We start from the raw sequence: 10,540 nt of genomic DNA on the forward strand, positions 1-10,540 counted from the left end.
GTCTGTCTGTCTGTCTGTCTGTCTGTCTGTCTGTCTGTATATCTATCTATCTATCTATCTATCTATCTATCTATCTATCTATCTATCTATCTATCTATCTATCTATCTATCTATCTATCTATCTATCTATCTATCTATCTATCTATCTATCTATCTATCTATCTATCTATCTATCTATCTATCTATCTATCTATCTATCTATCTATCTATCTATCTATCTATCTATCTATCTATCTATCTATCTATCTATCTATCTATCTATCTATCTATCTATCTATCTATCTATCTATCTATCTATCTATCTATCTATCTATCTATCTATTTTCACAGTATGCTCTACTGCAGGGGTGTCAAACTCATTTTAGCTCTGGGGCCACATTGAGGGAAATCTAGTCCCAAGTGGGCCGGACCGGTAACTTAAAAAAAAACAAACTTCAGATTGTTTTCTTTGTTTTAATACAATCAATATGAAACAAGGCTGGAGCCTGAGGACAGTGTAGTACAAGTACAACACCTGAAGTGTACTTGAAAATTTGAAAACAATAAAAAAATCAATAAATAAAAAAAACATTCCTTAGTGATTCAAAGAGCTTACATATCACATGGCAAGATCAGTTTCATGCAGCACTTAAAGCATATTTGACTCATTTTACTTAACATCTTTTAGCTTTCACCAGCACATCAATATCAGAAGTCACATCCTGAGTGGCGGCCAACTTCAGGATGGGATTCAAGTTCTTGTGTGAGCCTTGAGCGCAGCTTTGTTTTATTTATACTCGTTACAGAGAAAACTTGCTCACAATGATAAGTTTATTTTCACTCTACATTGTAAAGTATGAAAATAAAGTTTTCACAACCATCTTGCGGGCCGGATTTAACCCGCTTGCGGGCCGCATCCGGCCCGCGGGCCGCATATTTGACACCCCTGCTCTAATGGGAAACAGGCTTCAACACAAACGGTTGTATTCTGCTTGGTCCTAGAGCTCAACAAGTGTCAATTTAATATAGCGTAATTTTGTTTTTGGATGGTAAAAAGTGCAGGGGTGAAAAGTTGACTTTGGAAAAAGTGGGGCGACATGTCCCCCCTGTCCCCCCCCCCCAAAATTACGTCCATGCCTCCAAAACAGTAAACAAGCTGGGATTTTATTGTGTTTGTTTCCTCTTGTTACAATAAAATAAAACAATTTTTTTCCTCACAGCTGTGAGACACTGGGCCACTGCCCACCAGCATGTGAAGGACCTCACACTGGGAAAACCATAATTTACCTCCTCACTTGTCATGCCCACGAGAACTCTTGCAAAGTAGAGTAGAAGGCAGTAAAATGAGAAGCTTGTTTATCGAATCCAAAGCTGAACTTTTTGACTTTACAGTATGTGATCTGACGTGTTGAGAGCGTGGTTATCACCCTTGTGTAGCTTAACGTTGGTCTGAAAGTGGACACACTTATTTCTACAGTCATTTTATAGACTACCAGTGTTATTCTTGTGCTCTTGTTCTGCTGTAAATGTGTAACATGATGTCATCTTCTTCCCTGAGATAGCCTCATTGCCCCTCATCCTTCACTCCCCCACCGAGGACACCAGCCAGTCCCACCTCTGCAGGGTTCCTCCCCTGCTCTGATAAATACCACCGAGGACCAGGGAGGCTCCATCTGCCCGACTCTCTCCTCAGCAGAGTCTCTTCTCCTCTCACACCACCCACAGACTCCACGTGTGACCATGTCTGTAAGAGCCCTGAAGACCACCACCCTGTCCACCGTGTCAACCTCCAGGGGCCCCGCCCAAGGTTACAGCAGCCGCTCCTTCTCAGGCTACGGGGGACATGGCCTGGGGAGTACCAGGCAGAGCTATGCTGTCCGCAGCTCCTACGGAGGCGTGGGCAGCAGCGGGGCTGCTGTGGGCATTGGCAGCTACAAGGTCGGTGGGTTTGGGGGATCGGGACACAGAGGAGGTGGAATGGAGCTCGGCATTGTGGGATTTGGTGGAGGCATGGCTAACGAAGTGGTGGCCCCCATTACGGCCGTGACTGTGAACAAGAGCCTGCTGGCTCCCTTGAACCTGGAGATCGACCCCACCATCCAGGCGGTCCGCATCCAGGAGAAGGAACAGATCAAGACCCTCAACAACCGCTTTGCTTCCTTCATTGACAAGGTCAGTCCTGAAGAGACACACATTCAAGATTTATAAACGGCAGAGACAGAAACAGTAAAAACACTTAAAGCATCTGTTGACATTATTGCAGCTCAAACACACTAATATGAAACTAATATGCTACAGGACATGACTAGAGCATGGTTTCATCATGCAGATCATCCTTGGGACTAATACAACAATGAGATATCATGGAGCTCAGATAGGAGAATCACTTTTAATCCTGGACTTTAGTGAAGAGCCAAAGGATGGATCTATTTCACATCCAGTAGAATAAGATTGAGGTATCTTTATGTGTTCTGAGATTTTGAGTCTGTAGCTAAAATGAGTGGGATTGTTAAAAAGATGCATGATACAAGTTTTTTGCCCATGCAAACCAAAAGCCACTGAGCTGAAGGAAGAATAGACGATTGTTTTAACTCCCTCGTTAAAACATTAACCATGACGTACCAGCATAGCACATAAAACGGTGCAGCAGGTTTGCACATTTCATGAGAAATGAAGTAGGAATTGTAAATAAACTCTCCCGTAATCCTTCAGATTGTAAAACAGTTTACCACCCCCCCCCCCCCCCCACACACACACACACACACAATTGAATGTCCTTGTGTTTGATGAGTGGTAGTGGGACCCCACCCAGAGTCGGGATGCTGTAGAGAAAGGTTGTAAAGAGGCACTTGAGGCACAGTGCCTCTTTGTGTTGGACAGGAGGATTAGGAAAAGGGAACAATGTGGCATTTTTAGATCTCTCTAAGAAGAAGTTGTTATATTCGTCACTTTTTTTGTCTTCTCTGAGACTCCATCAGCAAACGTGTGTACTGGTAATTCATTTAGTCTTCGCTCACTGTCTTGCCACACTCATGGACCGGTTTGCCTTCAGGTGCGTTTCCTTGAACAACAAAACAAAATGCTGGAGACCAAGTGGAAGCTCGTGCAGGAGCAGACCACGACTCGCTCCAATATCGACTCCATGTTTGAGGCCTACATCGCCAGTCTTCGCAAGCAACTGGACAACTTGGGTCACCAAAGAGTCAAACTGGAGTCAGAGCTGCAACACACAACGGGCCTAGTGGAGGACTTCAAAAACAAGTGAGCTCCTTTTTGCTCCTGAGACATTTTATGAAATTTGACTTTTTCCCAACTTGCTTTTAATAAATCTTCACCTTTGTACCCAAAGTTGTAAAAAGAAGCGAGGAAAATATGGAAATGTAAGGCCAAATTTCCACTAGGTTAATTTTTTTCCAGGTATGAAGAAGAGATTAACAAGCGCAATGAGTGTGAGAACAACTTTGTCCTCATGAAGAAGGTTTGTGGAAATTTATTATATTATAATTCCTCGAACAGTAGTGATTTTAGCATGTGGGTGCTAAATTCAACAATATTCTCTGGTCCCTTCACTGAAGGACTCAGACGCAACCTACATGGTCAAAGTGGAGCTTGAGGCCAAACTGGATGGGCTCTCTGATGAGATTGACTTCTTGAGGCAGATCTACGATGCAGTAAGTAACTTATGTTTTCAACTCTCATGAAAAGTTCATTGTTGTGTATTTTTCCCCAATATGGAGTATTTTATTCAACTTTTTTAGGAAATTAATGAGCTGCAGAGTCAGATCAGGGACGTATCTGTGGTGGTGGAGATGGACAACAGCCGTGACCTTGACATGGATGCTATCATTGCCGAAGTGAGAGCCCAGTATGAAGAGATCGCTAGCAGGAGCAGAGCAGAGGCTGAATCGTGGTACCAGAACAAGGTCAGTGGCAAACAATGTTTTAAAGCAAACTTTTACAGCTTGAACCTTCCAGCACCTTCCAAAATGAGCTTTTTCAGGGCTCTTTCACTTTAGGAAAACAGGCTAGAGCTGGCCACACCCATTGCCTTCTCAGGCTGCTATAGGCTGAGAAGCTCTGAAATCTGGAAGGGGCTCAGAGTAGAGTTGTTGCTCCTTTATCATCAGCTCTCACTTGCATGCGAGAGGTGGTTCTATATTAATTTCCCCATTTGTGACATCACAAATGAGGACTTTTTGAAACAACTTGTTTTAGGCACATAATTCCCTAAACCAATTACTGACTGAAAGCAGATGGATACATTTTTTCCATTTGGAGTGATTATAGGGGCAGTAGAGACCCACATGGCAGCACAAAATTTAGCAAAAGGTGAGTTTTGCATAAAATTTCTCCTTTGAGCTCAGGATTTGTGGAGGTTTTGAAATGCATCAGTTCATTTTAAACAAATAAACTGTCTTGTGCTCTTTTGTTACTTTTAAACTTTCTTTTTCTTCAGTTTTGTTTCCCATATTTGTGTAGCAAATTTCTCCACTCATTTCCTTTATCGCCCAGTTACACTCTAGACTAAACTTTTTTTACTTAAATGATTTTTAATGGACAAACTCAGAGAATATTCTACATCACTGAGTAAAGTTCAAAAATACTAACCAAAACACCTAAAAATGAAGAGGTGGAGACAATAAAACTCTAAAGTATGTACACATGTCAGAATAGGTCATAGTTGATTTATGACTACAGGTTAATATTTAGTCTTTTTGTTCCAGTATGCAGAGATGCAGCAGTCAGCTGGGAAGTTTGATGACGACCTAAGGTCAACCAGAGCTGAGATTGCTGACATGAACCGCAGGATAATGAGGCTCCAATCTGAAATAGATATGGTTAAAGCTCAGGTAAGGATTCAATTTCCTTTAACTTCATTAATTCCTAATTATAATTCTATAATTTAAGCAGACCGTGTTTTCTGTTTTTAATTACCTTTTAACCTGCACCTGATTTTTGCTGCTACATTTCCCCTTTTAGCGAAACAGCTTGGAGGCCCAGATTGCAGAGGCTGAGGAACGGGGTGAGCTGGCTGTGAAGGATGCTAAGCTCCGCGTCAGAGACCTGGAAGAGGCCCTTCAGAGGGCTAAACAGGATATGGCCCTGCAAGTCCGCCAGTACCAAGAACTGATGAATGTGAAGCTGGCTCTGGACATTGAAATAGCTACTTATAAAAAACTGCTTGAGGGGGAGGAGACCAGGTGAACTTATAGCATTATGTGACTTTCATGTTGTAATAGAACAAAGTGTTTGAACGTTTTTTTTTGTTTTCTGCTTTCTGTGCAGGTTAGCGGCAGGAATCAAGACCAGTGTCACCAAGCAGACCTGTGAGTCCCTGCTGTGTGAAAATAAGCCACGAAACCTTTGACTATTGTCTTGTGTTATCCTCATGAAACTCCTCCTGTGAATCCACAGCTTTGAACTACAACGCCTTTAGCCTGGAGAGTTCCCGCATCCCCTCCTACATCACCTCATCCTCCAACAGGGCTCTTGCCTCTGCACTGGAAGGAGGAGCAATAAAGATCACCAAAAGCGAAGTAGTGGCACACAAGGCTGAGGAGAAGAAGGAGGAGCAGCAGGTCACACCAGAGGAGGCACCTGCTGCTGAGAAGAAGGAGCCAGAGAAGGTGGAGGCTGAAGCTGTGGCTGAAGAGTGAAATTTCTTCATGATTTTGGAGATTAAATAAAAACATCACTCTCTTTATCTATTGTCCTTCTATTTAATGTCTTCTAAAAATACAGCTTGTGTTTGACAGTGGTAAACCAAGCTGCATTACACTTGCATAACCAGAAGATGGCACCGTTGTCATCTGAACCGGTAGTTCACAGAGTTTAAAAACCCATGAGGAGTAATTTAAGGGAAATGTACGATAAACATCTTCTTCTTGTTCCTGGTTTTATTTTGTTTCAACAATAATAAACAACAATGGTTTTGATTTTGATTAAATTCACATTTAGGGTCTAAATGACTTTCACCTACAAATATTTTTCTGAAAAAAAGTAACAAACGGAGCAACCGTAGAACACTTCCTGTTTGGATAGTTCATCAACACACACACACACACACACACACACACACACACACACACACACACACACACACACACACACACACACACACACACACACACACACACACACACACACACACACACACACATTCTGTTTTTCATAATTTGAAACAGGAAGCTGGCAGTGGAGAGGATGACGGTCAGTCTCTCCCTTTGACGAGTCTCAGCCTTGCCCTGCCTTGCTCCAGGAGCACATTTACCCCAGATGATGTCTCTTTGACAAAGTTAAAGGAATACTTTGCAACTTCTTCATATATTTAAATCATTTTCTTGAGCCAGTATGTGCTAAAACGACCCTTTTTACACAGAGTAAATGAAAGGCCACCCAGCCCTTATTACCCCGTGATCAGAGGGAGGTTTGTTACCTGAAGACAAGATGAATGGCTCTCTTCAGAGACTCGGCTCTCATCATTCACTTTGAAAACCCATTCAAAAGATTTGGTTCATTCGTGAACGTCACATCACTAGAGCTGGCATACCTGGCGCTGCAGTCTGGTTCCAGCCCATTTCCTGCATGTTTTAGATCATGAACACATCTGATTTGTTTAGTTTAGTGATGAACCACTCCTGTAGAAGTATAAAGGTTGTGAGACATTTCAGCTGTTAGATTAAGGTGTTAAAAAGACTAATGCGCAAGAAGATTGTTGGTTTTGCTTTCAGTTCTACAAACGTACACTAGGGGTGCTAAAAGCAAGCACAAAGTGCCTAGTTCCCCTTTAACAGTTGGTCATCAACTTCAAAATTAATTTTTTTTACCTTGTCCTGTCTGGCTGTGAAGCTCTCAGAATTGATGTCTGAATGCCGAAGACAAGCCTTGAAGTTTTATTCTCACAGGTGGAGCATTAGAACGTCTGCTATAATGCCACACCTGATACCAAACCTTTATTAGAAATATTTTTGGTTGTTTAAAATACCAACACACATGGAGACAGAAGAGTGAGAGAAAGGGGGAGAGAGAAGGAAGAGGTGGGGGAGGGGTTCAGAAAATTAAACATAAATGATAAAAATAATCTGCTTCTAGACCGGCAGAGAGAGAGAGAGAGAGAGAGAGAGAGAGAGAGAGAGAGAGAGAGAGAGAGAGAGAGAGAGAGAGAGAGAGAGAGAGAGAGAGAGAGAGAGAGAGAGGGAGAGAGAGAGAGGGAGAGAGAGAGAGGGGGGGCACATAAAAATACAACAACCAAAATATTACTGCACCAACAACATGAGGATATATAAAAGTAACACTTTTTGTTGAGAAACACATGGTGATTATTCATAATAATAATAATGCATTTTATTTAAAAGCACCTTTCAAGGGACACAAGGACACTTTACAGCATTGTGCATTTAGTGCCAACCACAGCCACCACACAGTGGAAGTGTTGAAAATGCCCAAGTCCATCCTTGTGAAAGCACCATGAGAGCACCTGTGTGCGTACACATGCTTGTAAATGTAATGTTTCTCTATAGGAGTGTTCAATAGTGAGTGTGAGGGGCCACAGATCTGCCCCCAAAGACGTGTGGAAGATGGAGGAGTTCCAAGCCCTAGAGATCTAAGGGGTCTCGCCGAAGTGCAAGAACCCCAAGGAGACAGCTGCCGGAGAAGCGTCAACCCCCTTCCTGAGAGGCGCAGAGGATTACCCCGAGGTTCATAACCAGCAGCCGCCAAAACCATGGGAGATAACAGCAAACCCCCAGGCCCGCCCGCAGACGCCCACCCAAGAGCTGGCTGAGCTCGGCACACAGCGGCCTGGGACCCATGGGCGACCAACCCCACTGGAGACCTGACAGAGTCAGGCGTCGTCTGGCCTACACCCGCTGACGCCACCACACCTCTTGGAAAACTTTTGCATTTCACTCCTTTAACCCATGACTGTAGCAAAACATTTACTCTAGTTCTCAAAAGTGCAACGTGCATCCAGAAGGAGATTTACTGAGGGCCAAAAAACGACTCAAACAGAAGCTAGGATTGGAATCTGTGGCAGTATTTATTAAACTGAACGTGATCCACTACTCAGGGACATGACTGTTCTCTCTTTCAGTGAAATCACTTAAAAAGCCTCCCAGGTCCATTGAAGAACGGGTTTGAACATGAATAAAGGGTGGCGCCACCCCACCCACGGACACATAAACCATCCTGTAGTCAGGAACAGAAAACTTCCCAAATCCACATCCCACCCACTGTTCTGCTCACACACACACACACACACACACACACACACACACACACACACACACACACACACACACACACACACACACACACACACACACACACACACACACACACACACACACACACACACACACACACACACACACACACACACACACACACACTGCTGGCTATGATGTCAGTTTGCATCTGATGAGAGAGAAACATCGAGAAGAAATAGAAGATGTCCAGACTCAATCACCCGAGCAGCTGAACAGTTACTGGAGAAACTGTTTACATTTTAGATTACATGAATGACTTGAAGAAAAGTTATGAACAAATGTCACCAGGATTCTTTTTTACGTAGCTGATAGAAGGCTGGTGACTGTGCAGGGTAGGCTCTAAAAGTTTTGCCTGGGGGCAGGTATAAGGCAGAATACTTTTATTTCTTATTTTCATTTTAAATGTGTAGATCTTAAATCAGGGATGTCAAATTCATTTTCATTTTTGGCCACATAAAGATCATGAATGCTCTTAAAGGGCCGGTTATGCAGAAAGTATTGAAAAAACTATTAATAGACTAGTAACATATGAATAAATATGTCTCTGCATTTTAGCAGTACTACTTAAAATGAAATAATTGTGAAAATCTTCTCCCAATGATGTGATTTACGACTATTCAAATAAACACTAATTTGATTTGACTATAAATTGGACATGAATAGAACTTCAAAGTTCTATTTATATTGTCCTCCATGAGATGCTGTTTGTAAAGTTACACAGTTAAAATTAACAATAATGTTGGTTATTTAGCCTGTCATATGAGAAATTAAAAGGGGATTAATATTTCAAAGTCATTGTTTATTCATTAAGAAATGTTTCAACTTCAAACTATTTGGTAAAACATTTAACATTTATAAAAACATGTATACTTAGTTTGCAAGTGAAATATTTAGTTAAAAAGTGAAATATTTTGGTAAGAAGATACATATTTGGTTTGTAAACAAAATATTTAGTTAAATAGTTAAATATTTCGTTTGGATGCTAAATATATAGTTAAAAAGTTAAATACTGAGTTTGGATGATAAATATTAACTTAAAGTTAAATATTTAGTTAAGAAGGTAAGAATTTCATTTGTAAACAAAATATTTCATAATTAATTATTAATAATGAATTATTTTTCTGAACAGATTTAAAGAAATGTACCGTAGAATTAAATACAAATAATCATAAGTTAGTGTTTGTGGAGACTTTAATATAGATATTCTAAATGCACACAATCATACACAAATAATTTATTAATTATGTGTTTTGTTAAAGATTCCGTGTAACAATTACACACCCTAACAGGATAGCTATAAATACTGCAACTCGTATTAACAACATACCGTAAATCCTCTAATACAGGCCTGTATTTTACTCAAGCTCATCAAGCTCCAGGTCTTTATTGGAAGGAAGGCCAGAATTAGAGGCAGGCCTCAATTTCTATTTGAGCAAAATGAACTAATGGTTCACTGGAGTTTTTGACAATTAAAATTGCGCCCACATTTTCAAAGTTAAACACATTTCTTTTAACAACAGTAGTTTCTGCTTCAGCCCTCTCCCCCCTCCCCCTGCGCAGCGGCCGCAAACTCACTGATGCGCCTGCAGCCTCTCAGAGTTCCTGCTGTTCTAAACATTAAAATAATTATTTCATTTTCTGTTCCTCACTTCTGATTACCTTCAATGGTGTCTGTTTGTTGCAACCACCAGGTACAAAAACTAACTTGTTTTTATTTGACTATTTTTCTGTACTGCCTGTTTATTATCTTCCTGCATCTCCTCTCAGTCCTAAAGAAAAACTGCTACCTGGGTTCATACATATTCACCTCATGAGTTACCTTTGAACTGCAGTTCTAAAAGATCTACCGACCGCAAAAACAGCGGGGTGCGCGCTGCTCGCCGGCAGCTCCGGTGAGGTCCGTCAGCGGAGGACAAAGTGATGCGCCCCGTTCCACAGCAGTGAAAAGCATCAGGCACAAATAAAAGAATAAAAGACAGAAAACATAAAAGGAAATGAGCCGACATGAACGATCGCGTGTTAAATTAGTTTTTGAGGTGGCAACACCTAATTTGATGTTACTGTGGCCGTGCTCAAGACGCAGATGTCTGGAGCGCGTCAACGATCAGAGCTTTGCATACGCAAGCTGTTAAAGTTAGGATGGGGGTGAGGGGAAGGTTAAATAGCAAGAGGGTAAACGTCACAATTAGGTTAAATGTCCGTTTTACGGCGGGTGTCAGTACCGACGCTCTGGCACAGCGCGTTGCCTCCCGACGCGCAGGAGCTTGTCACCTGCTGACAGCAGGCTGCTGTCT

General features: G+C 41.8%; 1 protein-coding gene across 1 annotated transcript; it reads left to right on the forward strand.

The window, feature by feature from the left end:
* The first annotated feature begins 1,632 nt into the window (after positions 1-1,632).
* Positions 1,633-5,683, forward strand: LOC107385533 (keratin, type II cytoskeletal 8). Its single transcript, XM_015959474.3, has 9 exons — positions 1,633-2,151; positions 3,032-3,240; positions 3,397-3,457; positions 3,555-3,650; positions 3,738-3,902; positions 4,704-4,829; positions 4,960-5,180; positions 5,266-5,306; positions 5,395-5,683. Exons 1-9 carry the CDS (start codon positions 1,720-1,722, stop codon positions 5,634-5,636), a joined length of 1,593 nt encoding a protein of 530 aa, XP_015814960.3. The 5' UTR covers positions 1,633-1,719; the 3' UTR covers positions 5,637-5,683.
* Positions 5,684-10,540: the final 4,857 nt, after the last annotated feature.

The sequence above is a fragment of the Nothobranchius furzeri genome, chromosome 3 (assembly GCF_043380555.1).
Source record: "Nothobranchius furzeri strain GRZ-AD chromosome 3, NfurGRZ-RIMD1, whole genome shotgun sequence".
In the NCBI taxonomy this organism is placed as follows: domain Eukaryota; kingdom Metazoa; phylum Chordata; class Actinopteri; order Cyprinodontiformes; family Nothobranchiidae; genus Nothobranchius; species Nothobranchius furzeri.

Excerpts from the sequence above, each read along its gene's own strand:
- LOC107385533 (XM_015959474.3), top strand. The coding sequence starts at position 1,720 with ATGTCTGTAAGAGCCCTGAAGACCACCACCCTGTCCACCGTGTCAACC. Across the intron at positions 2,152-3,031 it reads TTGCTTCCTTCATTGACAAG|GTGCGTTTCCTTGAACAACA; the intron begins GTCAGTCCTGAA and ends GTTTGCCTTCAG. Across the intron at positions 4,830-4,959 it reads TAGATATGGTTAAAGCTCAG|CGAAACAGCTTGGAGGCCCA; the intron begins GTAAGGATTCAA and ends TTCCCCTTTTAG.